Here is a 23141-nt window from a genome sequence, read left to right as displayed (position 1 = left end):
GCTTTACAGTAATGTCAGCTCTTTCTCCACAGCTCTTTGGGTTGTTTTATGTTCTAATAAAATCCTACTAATATTCCATGTTATTAGTGGGAGATAAAGGCCTTCATCAGCACATCAGACACTTTCTGCCAGTAGAATGGCACTGAGGTTTGCCTTCTAGCTGTGTTTTATCAGAAGATTAATTGGCACATCAAAACCAGCTCTTTGTCTGTGTAATCCTCCTCTTTCTTTTGCCTGTCTTTCAGCAATATTGCTGTCTAGTTTGCAGTATCATTTTTGAACTGCCTTATGTTGAAATATTTTGTTGCCAGTGAATCTTCTAGTTTTTGGTAAAGAAACAAATCTTGTGAGACTTGGCCCATTGTTTTGTGACTAAATTTGATCACCCAAAACCCCCCATCTTTTTCATGCTGTGACATACTCAACATACAGGCTGGTTTTGGAAAGTTGTCCCAGAATTCACCGTAGCCTGCAATGGCTGTGAACATTAATAAAAGATGATTTAAAGACACTAAGCTAATTAAGAGAAAAGGAAATACTTTTTCCTGTACTAATACAACACTTCTAAGATTTGGATTTTCTAAAATGTCAGTTCTTGGTGTCCTTACAGACAAATACAAGTTCTGTAGTGCTTTTCTTGTTGCTTTTCCTTCCCACAGAATGCATAGATGTTGAGCACAAAAGTATTAGAAAGGATTTGGATCACCAAGGCTTTATCTTCAGAATGCAGTAGAAGACAAAAAGAAATAGTCATCTTGTAAAAATAATGTTAAAATAAGTAATTGTTGTGCTTGGTAGTACTGGCTGTGTTGTTGTCTGACTTGTGCAGAAGTTCAGTGGCAAGGCGCTTTTGGATTTGATTCATACTCCATTTTACTGAATTTACATTCTGTTTCCAAATTTCTTCTTAAATCCTGTTATTTCAGATGTCCTAACATTCTGTTTCCCCTCATTTCTGGGATAGGCATGGCTCTGTGAGTGTCACTGATTTCAAGTCCAGCTGGCGAAGTGGACTGGCTTTTTTAGCCATCATCCAAACCCTGAGGCCAGGTCTGGTTGATCTGGAGAAGGCAAAAGCCAGAAGCAATAAAGAAAACCTGAAAGAGGCTTTCAGAATTGCAGAGCTGGAGCTGAATATCCCACGGCTTCTGGAGCCAGAAGGTAAATGATCAGCTTTTAAAAATCTTTGTTATTAGGAGTGAGATTCATGTGATCTAAAAGACTATGCTTAAGTTTGAAATGGAACACTGATGTTTGCTGTAATGCTCAGACTTGAGGTTCTTTATTTTATAACATCAGCTGTACTTAGGAGCTGTAGGATTTTTGAATTGGCATCAATTGCAGGAGCAATATGCAGAAGAAAGGATATGAAACTTTCCTGTTCATGGGAGAAACTTTTTCATTACTTAATCATGTTCTATTAAAATATTCCCAAGGGAAAAAACATTAATTACATATTAATTTCTGTCAACGGCATGTTAAGTGAGCTGTTGCAAAATAAACACGTTTCTGGTAATGTGTTTTAATAACTGCAGCACAGTGTTTAATTATGTGATCAGGCCTAGAAGGCTGCATAATTATGTAAATGGTGTATTGGCTCTCGTAGATGTTGACGTTGTGAATCCAGATGAAAAATCAATCATGACTTACGTGGCTCAGTTTTTGCAGTACTCCAAGAACTTGCCTGAGTCTGAAGAAGACATGCAGGTATGTGGTGTGGGTTATCACTGAGGTATTTTCAAATGAATGGGCTTTCTTTGCCCAGTTTATATCTGAGTCAGTAACACAAGTAGATCCTCTGATTCTGCTGCTGACAGGACTGAATTGGCTTGAACCTTCTGATGCTCCTGTGTGGTAGAAAAAACTCCATGTTACAGATTTTTGATTGATCAAACAGGTGGAATTGGTGTGCAGGTTGTTTCATTTTCATTCAACTATTACAGAGGACATTTCAAGCATTGTGTCTTCATGTATGCTCTGAAATTTGTGTAGACATTGGAGGAGAGGCAGACAGATTTGCAGATGCTTTAAGTTTAGTAGCTGACATGTAAAGTGAACAGAAGTTGCCCCTGACAGATAACACTGACCAGAAACCCACATTTTCTATTATCTATATTCTCTTATGAGAGTTTAATTGGTTATTCACATATCTCCATACTGATAACCACCTTTCAGTAGCACTGCAGTCAGGTCTTTTTTTGATGTCATCCAGGTGCCAGGTTTAAAACTGTCCCTGCAATGTCATAGTGCCTGACTCAAAATTCATCAGAGTCCCAGATATTATTATTTGTTTTTCAATAGTTCTGAATAAACTTTTTCATATGCTCCATGGGTCAACACTAAACACAACACATTGTGCCATTTTATGGCACAATGGAAATTAAAAACAACACTTGCAAAATGGAAAAATGAAATTTTCTGCCCTAATTACCAGGAGAAAGAAAGAGAGGCCATGGGCTGGTTGGCTGCACAGGAGAAGAAGTTAGCAAAGCTGCTGGTGGAAACAGAGAATGAAACATATTACCAGAAGTACAAAGTAAGTTACATTTCGTGTTTAGAAGCTTCTGTGAAAAGAATCTGTTTCTGTGAATGTTTTTAATATTTTTCATCTTCATTTCCTAAATTGAAGTGTTAAATAAGCTTTTAAAGAAAACTTGGAAATCTGACAATGAAATTGTTAAATGCCCTCATATGATTGAAGGAAAGGTAGGCTAAAATTCTCTCTGTAATGAAAAAGAGAGATGCTATTTCATTTTTGAGCAGAGTTTTTGGGAAGAGTAAAGAAGTGTCTTAATTAATTGACGTAGTTGAAGACTTGGACAAGATTCAAGCACGTAGGCCCTTCACAGAGCTACTTTTGCTATTTCTGTGCTAGTTACAACAGTAGATTATACCCAGCTAATGCTGGAGAGTTAGTTGAATTGCTGGCTATAGGTTGTGCTGAAGTAAAATTTCCTTTGGCTTATACTGTAGCCAGAGTTTGTAATAAAGTGGCCCATGGGGAACTGTGAGAGGAGGAATTTTCCCTTTCTCCTGCTGGGAGGGAGATCTGTGTTTTGACTGCACTGACATTATGTTAAATACAGACTTAGGGAAGGGCACCTATAATTTCAGACCCAAATACTGCCTGGAGACAAGAATGCCTCTTGCTGTCTTGCCTTTGCATGCATCACACCCTTTGAAGTTAATGGAACTCATACCAGTGTGTTCAAAGGCAGGACCTGGCTCCGTGAGCTTCCATCTCTCGTCCTCTGTGAATTACTCTTCTATTTTATCCCTAGGAAATGATGTCATTTATGGAAACATTTAACCAAGAGAAAATCCCTTTTCTGCCTGTGTTGTCATCAAAAAGAGGTGAAGCTGAGCTGAGTGAAGGCCAGCAGCAGATGAGGGAAGAGTGGGATAAAGTGATCTCTCAGGTCAGAGGCATTTCTCACTCACCCCATTACCAGCATGAGCGTAGCCTAAGTCTACCCCAGGAACTCACACTGGGGAAAGTGCTTTATTTGGAATGATAAAAGAGGTTTGAGCCTGAAGTCCAGACAGTCTGAGTGGCATTCAGTGCCCAAGAGGAGGCAGAAGGTGACTGTGTGTTACCCTTCTGCCTCCTGAGCCTCAAGACTGAAACATCCCTGGAAGATGCCCTGCATTTGCTTAACTTGGAATACTCGTCTGATCAAAGTTTCTGGCCTATTTATGCTTAAAAGGTTATTTTGGGTTATAATTATGGCTCAGAGCACAGACAGTGATATACAGGGGCCTGGTTGGTCAGTGCTTTGCAGTGAGGTTGGCTGTGTTGGCTCAAATTTGGATATGTAGAGCCATGCTGGAAATTGCTGTTTTTGGAAGAGATGTTCCCCTGTCAGCCTCATGACAGAAAGCTGTTCATCTCTATTTCCTCCCCTATTTTTACAACTAGTTCACTCTAAGTTTTCCTGTTGGTGAGCCCTGGGATGATCACCAGCAAAGGATAAGAATGCCAAATTCTCTGTGGTGCTGCAGAGGTTAAGGGCTGGGAGCACACCTGGGTTTGAGGTGAACAAAGCTGATTTTAGCTTTGACTTCACTGGAAACTTTTTGAGCAGTGACAGGCATGAGGGAGTGGGTTCCTGGGATGTCTCGAGCACCAGCTTATGCAGCTTATATCAGCATCTTGGAGATGGGGAAGAAAATAATAGCGAGAGATTTAATCCATTTGTTTTCCTTTTAAAGATTAACGAGTGGAAAGCAGAGCTGGACCAGATGTTGCCCTCCCCTCTGGACAGAATTGAGGCTTGGCTCCAGGAGGTGGAACGTTTGCAGGCAGAAGATTTGCCTGATTTGCAGGACCCGTTCAAAGCAATGTCTGTCTTCAGAGAAATAATTGTAATATTTAAGGTATGCTGATCACAAAGGAAATTCTGCTTCAGTTTGACCTGGCAAAGCACTTGTTGTGGAATTGCTGTTTGACATTTTGGGAAGTGGTGTGCATATGTCTGTCTTCTGAAGATGAAAAGCTCTTCTGAACATACCTTTGAAGAATTATGAGTTTAATTAAATAACTGCATGGGTCCATAAGGCAGGTTTCAGATTTCACTGGGGTGAGATTAAATTTGAGTACTGCCTGAATGAGTAAATTATGCTATTCTTTTTTTATGTGGTTCCTGCAACTTGTTTGTTTGTTAAGTAATAACACAGGATAATTGCATCTTTATCTTTAATCTATACTTAATGCATTCCAATTCAGAAAAGCACTTGAGCTTAAGGTTACATTCCAGGGAATTCAAGAAGTTTGTGTATTTAAAGTTAAATAGTTCAAGAAGTTTGTGTGTTTAAAGTTAAATATTTGCTGAATCACTCTGTAGTTCCATTCAAGGCAAGGATATTTTGATACCTTCGTACCATGCAAGTTATTTATTCTGATCTTCAAATATTTGCACAGATAATAGTTTAAACATCCTTTGGAGTTTGAAAGTTCTGACAGAGTGTATGTTTTGATGCCTGGCTGGTGATCATAATGCCATACTTGGTTTTATAGAAACAAATTTGCTGGTTTTGTGACATTGTCCTTAAAGAGAATTTGAAGGAATGGGCAGTGGAGATTGTTGCAAGTGACCTAGTAACACCACTCTTTTGTACTGTTTCATCAGTTCCTGATATCAGAGATGGCTTTTTAACTGGTAACAGCTTTGTCAGTCTTTAGCCATTTGATCTAAGATTTCTGTTGTGTGACCTTAAAGCATTTTTAAGAATAAGATAGAGAGACTGATGTAATTTCTTAAGGCATTTCTTTTTTTCCATTAAACATATAGATAAAATAATTGCATTCCTTCAAAAGAAGAAACACATTGATGTCTAATTTCTGCAAAATCCACTTTTCTTGATGGGAAGATATTCTGCTGAGTATTTTTCCCCTTTTAGTGTGTTGTGTGTAGGGATCATGTTGGCAAGGTGATACCTTATCATGCAAATTTTACTTAAGATCTAAGAAATTATCCACCAGTGTTCATAACTGTCTGACTGATACAGTGTTAAGATTACAAAATCCAGTGTTAAAAATCTGTGCACTATTTTTGTGGTTGAGGGCTGTCCCAGGATTTAGCCATTTCCATTAACCTGCTTTGTGGCAGATTTTATCACTTGTAGAAATGAATGTAGAAATGTAAATGTAAAATGTATGTAGATGTAAATGAATGTTATAAATGTAGAAATGAACTCGTAGCTTTTTTTTAATATGCCGTGGAGAAATAGGCTTATCTTCTGTGCAATACATTTTGTGTTTTACTTTCAGGTAGGGAATTTGGTGCTGAGACATAAGCCTGTAAAATATTCTCCCATCATGGGACACTGGCCATTGAATGGTTAATTTGATACCCTGTCAGCCTGGTGTTAGACACAAATTTATTGAGCAGTGAAATGAACTATGGAGCAGGTGACATAATAAGATTTATTCAACAGGTTTTGCTGTCAGTTTTTGCTAAGGGATAGCAAAGAACAGCTTAGTACCCCGAAGCTGTTAAAATGATCCTTTTTTCTCCTTAAGATGATAGTGAAAGTGCAGAAAAAACTGATAGCAAGAGTAATATAAGGTTTGTGGTCCTTATATTTAAGTAGATGCACAGTGATAAGAGAAATCAGGTAGTATTGCACTAAATGTGCACTTTAAAAGGTGTTTAGGTAAATATTTTTATTGCACTTTAATGAATAAAGACATTGGGAGGTTGTCTTGTGCTGACTAGTTCTTAATAGCTCTTTCCCTAATGGCAGGTGAGTTGGAGATGGCCAGATGAAATACTGTAGATCAAAAATGAATGGTTTACTATGTCTTGTTCTCCCCAGGGCTTGATGGATTGTTTTGATTCTCACTTGGACACCCTTCAGTCATTTAAGAATGAAGATGAGAAGAATATGCCACTAATCCTGCCTGAAAAATTAGAGGAAATGAAAAGAAGGTTGTGATGCTCAACTTCCCTCTTCATGTTGTATTCTTGCTCTGCTGTTCTGAACAAAGCACATAAGTTATCCATGCCTTGCAAAAGAAAAGCATTTTCGACCTAAACACAGGCTGTCAAGTAGAGCAGGCAGGGATCTCTCATTGGTCCAATGAATGTTTAATTATGTGTACAGAGCTCATTATGCTCATTAACAGAACCTTTTCAGATGCCCCTTGCTAGTGGGGATAGGAAACAATCACTAGGGATAAGAAACTTGAGTATTTTCAATGTAAAAATTTCCCTGGTGGCAAGGATTCTTTAAACTTTTATTTCTACCATTAAAAACCACTGGGATCTATAGCTTGTATGACCCCAAATATCTGTTGGAGGGTATTTAAAAAAATGATCAGTGAATCTGTATCCATAACCTGAGATGCTTTGACATACAGATGACAGATGCCCCTTTTTTTTGGCATTTAAGGTTTTTCATACATTGAGCAGACAACATTGACTGCTCAATTTTTGCTGCTTAAAAAAATGAAGTGTTGCTATCTTAGAACTTAATTCCTGTCATAACAAAAAAATGTTTACGTACATGTAATTTTGATTTTTAGGATAAGATCCCGATACATTAATGCCTTATATATCCAATGGTTTGGATTAAACTTTTGGAACTATTTTCTGTTTGCAGATTCAGCAATATTCGTTCCACAAACCCCAGCACTTTTCTTGAATACCACTATGGTCTGTGCTCTGCCATTGCCAATGAGGTGAAGTTAAAACTAAATATCTGGGACGTGAAATATGGGGCAAAAGAGTCTGTGGAATCACTGGTGGAAAATTGGAATGTAAGTTCAGATTTATGTGTCATAACCTGATGCTAATTCTTTCCCAGCTCTCTTTGATTCAATCTTATGTCTTTGTCATCTGAAGATTTTATAGTTGGTAGAAGCATGGTGGACTGGTGAAATCTCAGATTTATTCAAAGAAGGGCAGGTAGACTCCTCTAGAAACTTTCCTTGCCCCCAGCATCTTCCATTTTGCTATGAATGAGAGTTCTTTCTTCAGTTTGGAGAAGTAACACAAGCTATGACTGTGATTTCCTCTCTGCCCATTTTTATACTTTATTGTGAAGATTTCTTTCTTCCTAGACTATTTATAGAGCCAGCTGTAGCAGCCCTTCCCTAGCTCAAATCCACAGGAGACTCTCTGGGGTAGTTCAGTAGTTGCTTTCTTCAAAACCAACCATTATTCACACTGCTGCCTCTTCCTTTTCCCAGCTTCTTTACCTCCTTATGCTTTGTGGTGAATATGAATTATCTGTTCTATTACACTTATGCTTAGCTCAGTTTCTGGACTCAAGTTCTGAAACTGATGCCACATGTAGGCTTTTAGAGGAGGGGATGGATTGCCCAGCCCCAAATACTGACAGACAATACTGCATCAGGAGTAAAGGCAGAGGTGAAAATGCTGATGCCTCCAGTTTTTCCCCATCTCGATGGGATTAATGAGATTCCATGTGGATTCCGTCTTAGTGGACTTTCTCAGAGGATTTTCAGACTGGCAAATCCATGGTTAAGTTATTGGGAATTTCACCAGCCTCAGTACTATGGAAGGAGGCAACAACAATTGTATAAAATAGGAGTTTCCCTGAGCAGTGTCAGCCTCACCCTGTAGTGAGATGGTTGTGCAGAGTTGATCTGTGCTGAGTTTGTTGGTTCAGTTGGTTTCATCAATACTTATTGTCATGTTATTTCTACAGTTATGGTTCATGGTTTTGCTCAAGCTGATAGAATGCAGAGCTTTCCCAGGGAGTTTAGGGCTTGTTGCTGGCTTACTTTCTGGTCCCATGACATGAAGTCCTGGCTGAGTGGTGATGTGGTGGCCCAGAGGTGTCACAGTCACAGGGGAGGTTGGTTTGTAGCCTGCTGGTTGGGACATTCATAGGAGTGAGGAGTGCTGGAGTGAGATCAGCTCAGACAGAGAGGGGCTGAGCATTGACCCTCATTCCCTGTGCACACACAAATCTCCTCTGCTCTCATTTCTTCCTCTTTCACCCTCTCCATCCCCCGTTTGACTTGATCTGTGTCAGAAATGAGGCTCATCAATATTTCTGTGCATGCAGGAAAAACCACCTTTTGCTTTCATCACTTTTCTAACTTACGTGACTAAATTCTGCCTGACTTGTTCTAGATGCCATTTCTCAGTATTGCCCTGGGGCTGTAACTTTTTGAAACAAGCAGTCCTGACTCATGCAGGGCTGTGGCTCAGGCAGTGGCATTCAGGTATTCATATTTCTATTTACTTTACTCTCTGCAGAAGCAGAGTAAAAGAACAAGTTTGTTTCAGACTAAAGGGTGTAGCTGAATTGCTGGGTGGGCTTTGCTCAGTTTAGATTTAGCCTGTAGGTAGTAGGCTCATATAAAAAAAAAAAAAAGTGTTCCAAGCTGTATTTCTTACCTGATTTAAGTTGTTCAGTGTTGCTCATATCAATGACTTTTCACTTTGGGCAGAATTTCATTGAAGAAAAGAAACTTGAAACACAACTAGACACTGCTACTCAAATCTGTGAAGACTTGAAAAACATAAGTGGTCCTGCCTTGGGTAAGCTCATGCACATAAGTTGATATGAAGATCTCTATTTTGAACTAAGGTGCTACCACCAGTTTAAATTCCATCTACTGTTCCATGTAAATAATGCTTCTGTTTAATTAACCTCTCTCTTTCCAAATGTATAACAATAATCCCTATTCCACATCCTCTAGCTGGAGATCCTCAAGAATTCAGCAGACTTCTGAAGACAGTGGAGTCAAAGATTGCTACATGCAAAGAGTATATTTCCAATGTAAACACCACCCTACAGAAAGTCCTGTCCTCCTGGAGTAATTACACAGAAAACATCCACTTACTAAAGACGTGGCTGGAAGAGAACAGAAATGAGGATCCAAAAGAGGTACATGGTTGGATTTCTCTTTGTTTGACAGAGATACATTGAAGCCTCCTGGAAGAAAAACATTACATCTCACAGTGGCTGCTGTTGTTGCTTTTCTGCTTCTCATTTTGGAAATAAATGTTTGCCAGGGTTCTGCTTTAAATGATTTCAATGCCTCTGTCTAGATCCCTGCTGAGGTCCTGGCAAAGAGGAACTCAATTCACGGTTCCTTAAATGAAGCTGGAAACCATCTCATTGAAGTCAGCAAAGAGCAAGTTGGATCAAATATTGCCAAAGAGCTGAAGAAACTCAACAGGAGATGGGCAAAGTTCATCAAGAGGACACACTTTGTGAGTTACAAGTTACTATTACTCTTTGCCATGCAGCCCTCAAAGTCATCTTTTCTAGACTTACCAGCGTGCTAACCAGAGATTGATCAATCTTTCAGTCAGCTCAAAGTTGCCAGTTCTAAAGCTTGAGGAACAGAGAATACACAGCAGCATCCCATTCTTTGGTCTTTGTGACTCAGTTAAATTCTCATTATAAGAGGATGGAAAATGTTCAGTTTTTAAATTGAAATCTCAAAACCACTTATAAGAAGAAATCTTATTGCAGAATAAAGCTCTTAATTTAGTGCTAGGGGTGGAAGTAATCAATTTAGCCTGTGGTAAATTTTACAGTCTCTGTCTTAGCTAGTAGAAAGTAATTATTGCTGCACAGATATTTCTAAGGTTGTGCAACTTTTCATCAGCTCACTTGACAGGTTTTTAGGCTGTTGTAAATCCCTCTACAACCTGCCTAATGTTATACATATTACATTTCCTAGAATGCTTTCACAAGAGTGACATTTTCACTCTGCCTGGGAATATTAGAACTCTTAATTTTCTGAGCTGAGCCTTTCATTGACATTTATTTAAGGTACTGCTGTGACAGTAAACGGTGGCAAAAAATTACTACTACATTTTTGTAGGTGATGAGCTTAGTGAGAATGCAATAAAATCAAAGGAAGCAATCAAAGGGTGAGGGAAGTCCAGAGTTTGCTAGAAAAACCCTTAATAAGAGATGCTTCAAGGAAATATATTGAGGAATCAGAGAATTAAGGTGTAAGGAGCCTGTCTAAAGTCTTAAAAACTTCCTGAGTTATTTTTGTGGTATTGCTCTGGACATTATGACTATCATATATATAATACTTATTTTTTTATATAAAATGCAAGACCAAATGCTTGAGCTCTGGCCTGTGACTGCCAGTACCATTAAACTGTCACTACACTTCCTGATCTTGATTTGACCAACACCAGCTGCTGTTCTCTTGCATAATTCCCTGGTGTGGGCTGGGGGGTGCTGCAGCCCAGGAGTTTTTTCTCCATGGTACTGTGGCTGCTCACAGAGGAGGGGACAAGGGGACAGGCCCTAGGGCACAGGTTGTGCTGTCCCACCTGCCCTCAGGGCTGAGGAACTGAGCCTCACATGGTTTATTTACCAATATATTTGCCATTTATTTCCCCTTGGATCCCTGTTGAGTGCCAGAGCTGGGAAGTGACCCAAGTGGTGACTGTGTTGGAGGAGGGCAGTGAGGAGATGGTGGGAATGAACATCTTACCCTGCTCTTTGTTGACAGCTTGGAGAAGAGAGCACAAATGCTGCTGAAAAGACCACAGAGCTTCCAGGGAGCCTGGAGAAGATTGAGGAGCTCCTTGGAGGGGTGGACAGCTGGGCAGCAGAGGTGGGAGGTCTGCTCAGCACCATCAGTCACGAGGAGCCTGTGGAACCCGAGACAGAGGAATGTTTGCAGGTGAAAATGCTGCTTAAAATACTTGTTTCTGAGATTCTCATCTTGCAGCACGGATTTGTGGCTGGGGTAAAATGAGGCACCATCAGTGAAGCAGAACTTAATGGGGATTTTGTGCTGTAATGCTTGTAAAAAGTCAAGATAATTCTTGTGCCTTGTTGTTTCTCAGGATCACTCCCAGATGAGCTGTGAGTGAATCTGCCACCATCAGTGTGTCCAGATGACAAGCAGGTGCCAATGAAATGCTATTGGTGCCACTGATCAGCAGCTTGTTCTTGAGTGATATTAATTACTCCTGTCCTTCTTGAGTGATATTAATTACTCCTGTCCAGCACAGCACTTGGAGCAGACTAGAACTCTGCAAGTTGCCAATTTGAGTAGTTCCCCTGGTCATACAGGACTTTTCTCATCTACCCTCCAGTGTGTGGAGGAGGTTTGGGACACCTTGGCTGTATTCAAGGCTTATCCATGAAAAACTGGGATACTTGAAGTATTCAGCAGCATAATTTGGGAATCTCATCTTATAGGCAGTTGTTCTAAATTTCCACGAAGAGCACAAATCAATTTCTAGCAAGAAATTCCACTAGTCACTATTGTTTCCCTTGTGTCTCTGCCTGGGATTACCCCCAGCTCCCAGCAGATGGCAGGTGAAAATCTGTGTATATAACTCAGCAGCTTCAGTACAAAGTCTGATTTATTTTCCTCACCTGCCAGTGAAGCTGAAACAGAACAAAGATGCCAAGTTTGCTCTGAAAAAACTGAAGCACTGTTTCACCTGGATAACCTGATGGTGTGAAGGTGACCACCAGGGGGTTTCACTGAAACTCCTTTGTGTAACTGCTGTAAATAAACAGAAATACTCTTTATTTCATTTCCTCTACCTACAATATCTGTGCACCAGAATCAGTGTTAGTTTCCTGTTGCTTTGTGCCTTCTTGCCCAGTGTTTAGCTGTTGCACATAGGTAATACCTTACAAAAGAAAAGCCTTATATAAATACAGTTTAAGCCCTACTACTCTGGCTAAGCTAGCAGCTAGCTTGTAAGTTCCCATGTCAAAAAATCATGAAAGTGAGAATCAGTTAACACAACAATCTATTCTGTTAAGAGAACCATGCACACCTACAAAAACAAAGAGTCTATCCCATGAGAATCCATGAAGAAAATATGTAAACTAACCAAAAATAGAGAAGTTTAATAAACATACACCCTAGCCATTTACTGACCAATAAACTCAGTATCTGTGTATTGTTAACCAATTAGATTTAACACAATGCCTTCTGATATTCCTATCAGAATATGAACTATGCCATAAAAATTCAGCTTTTCTGCATGAAGAATCAAAAGTCCTGTCTGTTTTTACTGCAACATTTAGCTGACAGATTTGGGAGTGTGAGAGACGAAAAGAATCTGTTCATCTTTTTTATCATGGGCATATGTTTATAAAAGAAGCCTTATTTTGCAGTGTGACTCTAGTTTGTTAAAAAAACCCTGAATTAAGGAAGGACACCCTGAAATACAGGCTCCAAACATGAGGGTGGCATTGTATCTCCATGTCTGAGGCAAGGAGAACTCAGGTTGCTCATTACCTGCAGCACAATAGGTCCAGATCCAGGGTAAAGCTCTGATTGTGATTAGGAGAATGCTAATTGACAACTTCAAACAGGAGAAATGTGTTGAATATTCATAGATCAAAACAGCTCTAATAATGACTTTTCATGATAAATATTCAAACATGGCACACTACTCCTGCATGCAGAAAACCCAGCTGCTTTCTGCCTTGTACTGAATACTACAGGAAAATCTGAGCCTTGGTATGTGCTGGCTTTGGGATGACTTCATGATCAGATGATGCATATCCAAATGTGTGGTTTTGTTTGGGAAGCTGCTTGGATGGGAGAGCACGCTTTAAAAACACATCTAATTGGCTCTGTGGCAAAGACATGGGAGGCATTGCACTGACAGAAAGAAATTGCTTCAGCAAACAGAATCCCCTGTGGATGGCAGCAAATTTCTTTCTCTCCACACAGAAATTTTGCAGTGCAGTACACTGACCATAACTGGAATATAAGGCTTTCCTTTACCAAGTATCGACCATCCATGATCAAGGCTGGCTTTTTCACTCAGTTTGTTTAAACAAAAAGATAAATAAACACTTGTAAAGGCTTTTAATGCTTTTTGTTTAACCAGAGTTTGGCTGCAAGAGGATCCTCGTGCCAGGACCAAGTTGTGGCAGCAGAGGAGATATTGCAATGCCTGATGCAGAATGTTTCAAGTCAGGTGTTTCATCCTCACACCGCTGGGCTGGAGGCACGAATTAAAGAAGCCAGAGACAAAGTAGAGGTACTTGTTTATATAAACACACAGATAGCTCTGATTTTAGCAGTATGGAGTAAGGAAGACTCTTTGTCGTGCATGTAAAATAGAAAAGGTTCTATACTATTGGAATCAGCCTCCAGACTCTGTCAGGGCAAAATCTAGAACATTCCCAAGATCAGTATCTCAACTTGAAAAACTTGAGTGATGTTGTGAAGCAATAACTGTATCTAAGTACTGACACTCAAGTGTGTTCTGAAAAGTCTCTTTCTTCCAAGGCTGTCATGGGTGACCTGAACAACATCTTGTCCAAATCTGAGAAAAGTCCCTCAGAGAAGGAGGCATTGCACAATTTTGAAGAATCCCAGAAAGAACTCGAAGCCTCCATTTCGAAGGCTGTGCAACTTGTCAGTCAAAAATTAAGTTCTGAAGAATGTATTTCAAGATATGAGGTGGGTTTGTGTTCTGAGCCAGCTGAATTTGAGTACTTCTGCAGGCTATGTCGTCTCTAAAAGTCTGAAGTAAGAAAAATACTGACTTTTTTTTCAGAAAAAAGTTGCTCAGTTTTCTGATTTAGCACTTTATTAACTTGGCAGACAGCTTGAATGAAGAAACATAAATCTATATGGCAGTTTATTCAGTGCCCTGGCCTGAATTACTCCATCACTCCATCAGAACTCATCATTTTCAGAACTACAGCCTCATTCCTTTGCCTGATCAATAATTAAGCTTCCCATCAAGAGTGACATGCCTGAATTCTTGGGCAGGTTATTATAAATACTGAATCTCCTCATTTTCCCAGAGGGTAGTTGGTAAATCAAATGTCCTGTCTCAAAATGTGGATCTCTTAAAGGGGTGCTGGAAATGGAAGTGCTCAAAGTCTGTGTTCCCTGGTCTGGCAGAGAGCTGGTGGCCAGGAGGGGCACAGAGCACACCTGAACCACACCCCCCATATGTGTAATGTATACACAGATTTATTCACAGGTTTTACATGCTACTGATGTTATTTGGTTAGTTAAATACGTTACATTCAGTTCTGTTTGATTTTCATTATGATGTCGTTTTTTTTCAGGAAGCTTTTAATGCTCTGGACAATAAAGTTCTTGATAAATTTTTGAAAGCAGCTGAACAGCTGAAAAATTTTTCATCTGATCACGGGAAGCTGGTGGTAGAAGATGACGTTCGTAGGAGATGGGAGGTGAGATAATGCAGGAATGAGAATCCACTGTCTGGTCTCATTAGGCCTGGCATCTTTGAAAACCAATTTTTACTTGTCACACTATGTTCTGATGTTTTTACTTGCTATGTAACACTGTCTCACCATCTGATGGGAGCAATGTGGTTTGTATTTTTGCAGGCAGCTCGTCAGGAAATTGTATCCTGTGGCCAGCTCATAGTAGAAAGGGAAAAAAAGAAATTTAATGCAACTTTAAAAAAAATCAATAAGCAGTTAGGCAAAGAGAAGAAACTCCTGAGTATGGATAAAACCAAAGGGCTCATCAAGGAACATGAGGTACCTGACAGAATCCTTTTCTGCCTCTCTTTGTGAATGCTTTGCTGTCCTCCTTCCTCCTTTTTGGGTTCATTATCTGTGAAGCAGGGCCCTTGTGCTCTGTGTTATGTAAACACAGAGCAAAGAGGCCACCAAAATTATTTCTTTACCTTTTTTGACTGCATATATTAGTGTGCTTGCAGACAGAATTAACTCTTGTTAAGTAGGTGGTATCCTTTTTTGACTTTTTTCCCCAGTTTTTTGGTATATCTTGAATTTGGTATATCTTGAATAGAAAGTGTAGTAATTGACAAGGAATATTTTAAAAACATTCTACTTTTTCTGTAGTCAGCAGGACACTTCTATCTGATGTCAGGGTGAAGAAGGCTTGGGACCAAAATTAAAAATTGTAGAACACAATGAATTTCAAAATCAAGCGAGAGTAGTCAGTCAGGGTAGTCTTGTGAATATAGTTGGAAACATGTTGCCAGAAATCCCGATTTACTTTCTGGATCTATTTTAGAAAGAACCAAGAGAAAATAAGCGTGTGTTTCTTGGTTTGACAGCTTAGACTTTTAAGAGCACTCAACCAAGAAGATAATGGAAATATAAAAAAAAAAGAATAATTGCTTATCCTCATGTCTTAACATGGGCTTACTATATTGTTTTTTCTTTGTTTAGGCCTTTTTTTCCCATGGAGGCAGCATGAAGGAACTCAATAAGTCTTTGGAAGACCTTAAAACATTGACAAGGCTCTCAGAAGAATCTGTCCCAGGGATACAGGCACTCATTGCAGACTGTGAAAAAAGGCTAGAAAAGGTTCAACAAATGGTGGCAGACACTTACACAGCACTGCTGGCTCATGTTGGAAAAGGACAGTGCACTCAGAAAGGGTGGGTGGCTGAGTCATGGTGTGTTGTAGCTTTATAGAAATCATTTTTGCACGCAAATTTTGGGATACTCTAATGTATTTTGGTAGTACAAAACGATATACTATATATAGTACATAGTTATGTACTACCAAAATACTGTAATACTATGCATTACTGTGGCCAGTTGTACATTTAAACATTTAGTATTAAGTTTCATAAGCTGCCAGTTACAATGTTCTATTACATCACAGCTGCACTGTTTTAAACCTTGAGCTAGGATTTCTTTTTCCCCTTTATATTTCATATTTTGTTCTTGTAGGAACTCCATTATGGCTTCTGAGAATGGAGAAGAGTCTGGTTCTTCTCAACAAATTGACAGCTTTATGGTACAGGAGGTAAGAAGTGCAGACTTACTGTTGGAAAACAGTGCTCTGTCAATGGGAGGTCGTTGCCAAGAGAAAAAAGTGTTTATTTCTCTTACTATTTTTATTATGATAAGATCTTGGGCCTCTGGCCAGAAATCAAAACCCCTTTGTGCTTGTGAATGTTGACTAAGTAAATATTAAAAATTAACATGCAAGCAGCAGTACTGGGCGTCCTGAGAAGATGTGAGCCTCCAGCCTGGAATTATATTTTACAAAAAAGTCATTTGCAGATGGAAGGGTCATGTGGGAAGCTGTGTTCAAGTGCAAACCCCAGTAGTGTCCCAGTAATATGAACAATTTTCAGAGGACAGAGAGAGCAAGACCAGTGAAGAGTTGGAGGCATTTGTCTGTATCTGTGAAAAGGATGAATGAGCTGGCTGCAAGTATTCCAAAATTCCTCTTCAGGTTTGTGATTGAGTTTAAACACATCTTGTATTCATGAATGGCATCTCTCATCTCCTTTGGGACACATCAGGCAATTCCTTCCTTCAGGAGCTCACAGATGTCTGCTAGGCTCTGCTGTGTATTACACAGAATGATGTGGAGGTCACTGTCATGCTTTTTATTTTTCCTCAGACCTCAAGAGCTGCTGCAGATGCAGTTTTGGAACCAGATGTGAAACATCACAACGGAGAAAGCTGTGCAAACAAGTTTGAGGAAGATGGTGATTTGGCCGTAACAACTTTGTTAGAGAGGTAATTTTTACAGGAAAAAATGCATAATTGTTAAGATATGATGCTATGCTGGACAAATTAACTCACAAATTAATTGAATGTACCAAACATAAAGTGCATTTTTGCTATGCAGAACACTGTTCTTTTTTCTACTACAGTTTACTGAATATTGATCTGTAATTGATAAGGAAGCACTACAGTAACTAAATGCTTCAAACATTAGGATTTTGTAGCAAGAACACTTTTAGCTATGAATGTTTTACTTCTTTTCTTGGGCTAGGAAAGTCTGCATCTGCCTTACTAATAACTTCAAATATTGCAAAATAAAGAAATGTGTCAAGTTTTTTAGTGGACTGACATTTTTGCGTTTGTAAAACTGAATTTAGAGAATGCAGGCTGGCATTTAGACTTGAAAATCAGCCATATGAGCAATCTCTTTAATATGTTGCTCATTTATGCATTATTCATCCATTTTGGTCTTAAATAAAATATGTATTTACAATAGATTGTGCTTATTTTTTTATGGTACTCTATTGGTCAGTGAGTCCCATACCCCAAAATGTTCCATTTAATTAAAAGTAATATTCTCTCTGAAAGTGTTTGCATCTTTCCTTAGCTTTAACACACAAAGAAGTAACCTGGAGAAACTTCTACAACTCAGCAGAGATAAAGTAGCATCTGGCATTAATGATGAATTAAAAGGCACTTCATGCCTTCTGAGTAAACTGCATGAACTAGAGGCAAGTATTCATATTTTAAAAATACACCTGGTGCCTAAATAGTTATTTTCTCGTGCAGATAACTCACTTTTCTGTTACATATACTGCCAAGGGAAAAGCAGCATCCTTGCAACCAGATGTATTAGAGGGGAAATCAAGAATTTAGGATTCAGCAGAACTGCATTGCTGCCTAGCAGTGGCGTTTTGCAGGTGTTGCTGAAAGAAGAAATTGATGGCTCTGGGTTTGTTATCTGCAGGCTGAAATAGGTGTAATGGGAAAAAAACTGCAGAAAGCAGCTTTTTTTTTGTCAGCAGAGATGGCCAGGGCTGCAGGAGTGATCAGAGTTGAACCACCAAGTGGTGTTTGTGCAGAATGGAACTGTTCCAGGACATGTAACTTGGTTAGGTTTGTGAGATCCTTAAGGCATCAACAAAAGGCACAGAGCTGATTTTGAAAAGTTTATTACTGCAGTTTTTCATGGCCTTTCTTGGAAGGACTACAAAGGCTTATCAAGAATCTCAGAACTTGGTTCAGTTCTACATTTGTTTTTCTTCTGAACATAGCTAGGTGGAGATGTTTTCATTCTTGTAGTAAGAATGCCTGGCCCATTATTTATTGAACCTTTTATGAAATGTAGCCAAGGCATGTATCTGACATGGAAATTGTCACCATAAAAAGTTGCTGGAGGTTTGCATGCAGCTAAAAATTGGGTCTTGAAGGGGAAATAAAGCAGTAGATACTCTTAGTTTCAGATGATGTTTTCACTGTTTTTGTAGAGACTCTTATGACTGTAGTTTTATGAACTATCCACTGAGAAATACAACATCATATTAATGCATTAGAACTGCTTGTCTTCTAGGCACTAATAGACAATGAAATCTGTTCTGCTTGGACACAACTGGAAAACATCTCATCTTCCTTAGAAAATCTTGTGACTGAGGTGCAGCAGGCTGCTCTCTCTGAGGCAAGAAACAAGCTACAAGGCGAGAGGAAAGAACTTCAGGACATTTTAAGTACCAGGTATAAAACTGTACTTTATGGTATTAGCTAAGGAATTGTAACTAATTGTGTGTGTCGTGAAGGGAATAGTGTGTGTTGCAGAAAATAGCTGCACATTTTTAACCTTTCCTTCATTGCAAAAAAATTAAGCTCATCTTAATTTTTCTTTATTCATATACACGTGGAAGATAGTGTGAATCTCCCCAAGAAGAACAGAAACAGATCTTTGTAACATAGCTGTGCAATATTCCCATATATTGCTGTTATTTCCTTTCATCTTTTGGTTAAATTCACAGTGATTCACATTGCTTTTCTCATTAATCAGAGAAAAACTCATCTAACCTCAGGAGGGGGAGGATTACATCTGTTAGACAGTTACGTTATTTTTGTGGCTTTTTGTGCTTAAAAATACTGAGTGTCTTTTCTTGCTTGCTTTCCCAGTTCATGTTTTGTTACTTTTCTTGCAGAATGAACTCTATAAGGACTGCTGTGGAAATTGTTTTTCCAATAGAAAATCAATGCACCATTCTCTGTCAAAAGTTAGATGAGTGGCTGAAGAGAAAATACACCCACCAGGTTAACCTGATGAACAGTGACCTTGCTTACAGTGAACTGATGGTAAGGGAAGATGCAGAGACTGCACCCTAGCAAGGAGAGATTTTAATAGCTAGGAAGTAGAGAACTTCATGAGATTTTCACTTGGGAGGTTGGGGCTGCTGACAAGACTTGGCAAACCTTCTAAAATCTGTACCAGTGTTTTAGTCCCTGTGTTTTAAACATCATTGCTCCTGTAGAGCCAGCCAGGGGCCCTCAGTAGGTTCTGCTGTAAAAGCCATTGTTGGGAACATTTCATTGTAGGTTAGGACCTCCTTTTGATGCAGGTGTGTTCCCACCTGGCCTTATATCCCTTTGTGGAGCTGTGCATGTAATGCACTGTTAATTTATGAGCTCAGCCAAGCTACCCTGTGTCACTCTGCTGCAGTACCTGAGCACAGCTCAGGGTGGGCTTGGAGCTCAGTGGGTGCAGTAATTGTTCACCTGCTATCAATATCTGATCCCCAGGCCCTGCTCCACTGAGCAGGGTGAATTCTGTTTTATTCTTGGCTTGCCCTGTGGGCTGAGCACACTGACAGCTACACAGAACTGAAAGTTTGCATTTGCCTGCCCTTGGCTCTCCAGTGAAGTAGGGTTTAGGTCTCTGAGGCTGTAGGGCAGAGGGCATGTGTGCTCTGTCTGACCAGTTTTGGCTGCAAGGACGCAGAATTTCTGCCCAGTTCTCAGCACAGCTGGGCTTTCACAACCCAGACAGGCTGCTCGTTGAGGGCTGTAACCAGAGAGCCTGCAGGCTGCACCAGGAGATTTTTATGTGCATGGAAGTCTACTCCAAAAGTATAGCATAAAGAATTGAAAAGATGGCAGAGTAATAAATACCTCTGTGCCTGCCTGTGCTCTGCCTGATGTCCTGCTGTGAGAACCTGCTGCTTTCAGTCCCAGGACTGTCATCATCTTTCTGTCCTCCTTGTCTGATTGCTGGAAGGAGTCTTGAGCTTTCTGCTGATCAAATCCCCTGTGTATGGAATACCATTTTATTTGATTATTTTTTTCTTTTTCCTTCTTTCCACTGACATCCAGAATAGTTCTATCTTAACCACCCCGTTTAGGATACTTTTTTACTGCTATTATAATTTGGTTTCAGTCATAGGTTCAGCTTGAATGCAGGATAATATGTTTTCATTCACTTGCTAACTTTTGGTCATTCCCTAAATTTCAGGAACTGCAGAGATCTATATTAAATCAGATTGAAGAGTGCAAACAGTTGGAACACCTAGACAGCTCAGCAAGGGATGAATTAAATCCAATAGATGTGCAAGCTGTAAGCAAAATTATGATTTACTATCAAAACCAGCTTGAAGAAAGGAGACATAAAATGCAGATCCGTGAGACAGTCCTTAAAGATCTGGAAGCTTTTATGGCCTCTCTGAGGAAGATCCAGTCTTCCATCAAATGTCCTCCAGATCCCCCAGATCAACCTGAAATACAGGGAAAAGCTTTGAGAGAGGCTGCACAAGAAGTTTCTCATATGGAAGAAGAGGCTAAGTGTTTGGATGAACGCCTGAAGAGTGCTAACATCTGTTTGGAAGATGCTGGATGTGGGAGAAAGACTTGCTGTAGAAAACTTGTTTGGACTTCATCTAAAGAGCTAAATGTGATTTATGATCCCTCAAGTGAGCAGGTGCTTACAGAAGAAAAAGACTTATACAAGACTTTTTCAAGAAAAAGCAGCGAACTCCTGAAAAACATTCAGGATCTACGTGACAGAATTGACAAAATAGGCTTGAAGGATCCAACAGTTCCAGCTATTCAGAAAAGGTGAATTATTTTTAAAGCTCTTTTAATTTCATCATTTCAGTGGAGTCAGCTTGGGTCCCCTCTACAGGAGAGCACTGAAATTTGAAGTATCTGTGGAACATTGACAGAAGCTGTGAGATTTTTTTTATTTGTTCCATCAGAGCCTAAAAAAGGAAGCATTCTCCATTTTTTTTCTTTCAAACTCATATATATATCTGTGTGTTTTATGCAGCATTGAGCAAGGAAAGATAGGAGATTGGTTATTGTGATCTTAGTTTTCAGTAAGAAAATTGTCAGACAGGGAGATGGGTCACTTTGCTGGGCACTGATGCACCTGATCTGAAACTGCAGTGTAAGATGGACAGACTGCACTTGCCTTTTAATACAAATTAATTTCACTGTGTTCATACAGGTCCAACTGCCCTTCAGAATTTGGATTATTTTCTTACAGTCAGCATAACTCATTGGAGGGCCTGTGTCAGATTACTTGAAGATCAAATTAGACTTTTTGTGATGTAATTTAATACAGTATGTGGAGCTCTGGATGAGTTTCTGGAGAACTTAATAATTACATTGTGAACCAAATCAAAGGCTTACTTTAATATAAGGTTGTATTTCATTTTTTTCTAATAAAGGATAAAATCATTAACAGAATTGGAAAAGGAATTGGATCGTGCTGCTGCTGAAATGAAACCTATGCAAGAAATTGCTAATAAGCTCCCACAGATCGATGAGGAGAAGGCAGAGGAAGCAAATGAGCAGTGCAGAGTTACAGAGAGACTATGGGAGGATACAAAGCTCTTGCTTGCAGAATGGTAAGGAGAAAAATTATATTTTAAAGTAGTATTGTTCAAGTAAGAAGTTTACTTGTGAAATCCAACAGAATAAAAGCCCTATACCACACCTTAAAGGTACAGTGGCAGATGTTACCATTGTGATGACATAAAGTATCATTAAATCAAGAATTGCACATGGAAATTTGCAGCCAAAGCTCATGAATTTTTGCATATTTTAAAAACACATTCAGCAGGTATGTAGTGATGTGTTTGACTTAATTGACAGCCAGAAGAAAAACCTGGCTGCTGCTGGGAACGCTGCATCTTCCATATTTGCTGTGAATTTCCTGCCAGCACACTGAAAAAGAAAAGACAGACTGAAACAAATGGAAAAGGACAGCAGGGAAAACAGGAAAACAGTCTCTTATGCAGCAAAATAAAGGGGGCTTGGTTTGATAACTCTGTGAGAGTGGGGCTGGGAAAGGCTGTGGTTGATTGCTCAGGGCATCTGTGCTTCACAGTGAGTTTTTGAGGATGCCCAGAGGCTTTGCATGGACTGGCACAGTTCTGGTTCATTCTCATGGCTTGCACAGGTGGCAGTAACCTGTTCTCATAGCCCACTGAAGGATGGGCTGATGCCCACCAACCAAGCTGCTGTGAGATCTGCTGCACGTGGTAGCTCAGTTTAGTGGTGACTGAGCTCACCTTTCTGGTGGAGAGGATCCTAAGAACACAGCTGCTCATCACAGTTAAATGTGGATCAGAGACATGTGATGGTGAAGGGCATTTCTGATTCCAAAAACAGTCTGGACACCACACAGGTATCACACACTTAAGCAGGACTTAAGATACAGTTCATCATTCCTTTTCTCTCATCCAAACAAAGTTGTCAAACTCCCCACGTGTGTGAATATAGGAGAAGAAAGCAGACAGGAGGTCGAGGCTGCAGGTTTATACTTAGGCCATAATTAATACATCTCTTTTTAATAGCCAGGAGCAGTGTGCAAGGGTTCTGGAGCTCCTGAAGCAGTATCAAAGCTGCAAAACGAGTTTGACAAGCATCATCCAGAAACAGGAGATTATGCTTTCCCAGCAAACTTCTTACATGGGGAAGGAGAATTTGAACAGACTAATAGCAAAGGTGAGTAACAAGAACTTAATGGAAAGAAAAGCATTTCCTTGGAGCATTCAGATGCAAAGTTGCCCGTGTACCCTCAGCCTTCAAGGCAGGTATAAAGGCCTTGCTTTCACTTTGGCTTCCAAAATACATTTAGAGACTCCCTATCTTTGTTCTAAGTAGATTTAAGTCTGTTTTTTTTCATAGTGAATGAAAGTCTTGTTAATGGAGAAGGGTTAAAAAAACAAAACCAAACCCCATGGAAGAAC

The 23141-nt window shown here is 39.6% G+C and overlaps 1 protein-coding gene across 1 annotated transcript in view; it reads left to right on the top strand.

Moving 5' to 3' along the window:
- SYNE2 (spectrin repeat containing nuclear envelope protein 2) overlaps window positions 1–23141 on the top strand; it is a 174583-nt gene that overhangs the window by 32142 nt on the left and 119300 nt on the right. Inside the window, exons 8-31 of the mRNA XM_063399537.1 lie at window positions 965–1161; window positions 1607–1707; window positions 2435–2536; window positions 3282–3419; window positions 4213–4377; window positions 6319–6431; window positions 7105–7261; window positions 8927–9017; window positions 9179–9366; window positions 9531–9695; window positions 10964–11137; window positions 13323–13475; window positions 13727–13900; window positions 14521–14646; window positions 14806–14961; window positions 15622–15833; window positions 16132–16207; window positions 16814–16932; window positions 17528–17651; window positions 18491–18651; window positions 19098–19248; window positions 20402–21000; window positions 21615–21794; window positions 22746–22896. Coding sequence (XP_063255607.1) covers window positions 965–1161; window positions 1607–1707; window positions 2435–2536; window positions 3282–3419; window positions 4213–4377; window positions 6319–6431; window positions 7105–7261; window positions 8927–9017; window positions 9179–9366; window positions 9531–9695; window positions 10964–11137; window positions 13323–13475; window positions 13727–13900; window positions 14521–14646; window positions 14806–14961; window positions 15622–15833; window positions 16132–16207; window positions 16814–16932; window positions 17528–17651; window positions 18491–18651; window positions 19098–19248; window positions 20402–21000; window positions 21615–21794; window positions 22746–22896 — 3973 coding nt within the window. The remainder of the gene's footprint in view (window positions 1–964; window positions 1162–1606; window positions 1708–2434; window positions 2537–3281; window positions 3420–4212; window positions 4378–6318; window positions 6432–7104; window positions 7262–8926; window positions 9018–9178; window positions 9367–9530; window positions 9696–10963; window positions 11138–13322; window positions 13476–13726; window positions 13901–14520; window positions 14647–14805; window positions 14962–15621; window positions 15834–16131; window positions 16208–16813; window positions 16933–17527; window positions 17652–18490; window positions 18652–19097; window positions 19249–20401; window positions 21001–21614; window positions 21795–22745; window positions 22897–23141) is intronic.

This window comes from Prinia subflava, chromosome 5 (assembly GCF_021018805.1).
Source record: "Prinia subflava isolate CZ2003 ecotype Zambia chromosome 5, Cam_Psub_1.2, whole genome shotgun sequence".
In the NCBI taxonomy this organism is placed as follows: Eukaryota; Metazoa; Chordata; class Aves; order Passeriformes; family Cisticolidae; genus Prinia; species Prinia subflava.
The sequence above is the reverse complement of the archived record's forward strand: the minus strand, read 5'-3'. Positions and strand labels throughout refer to the sequence as shown.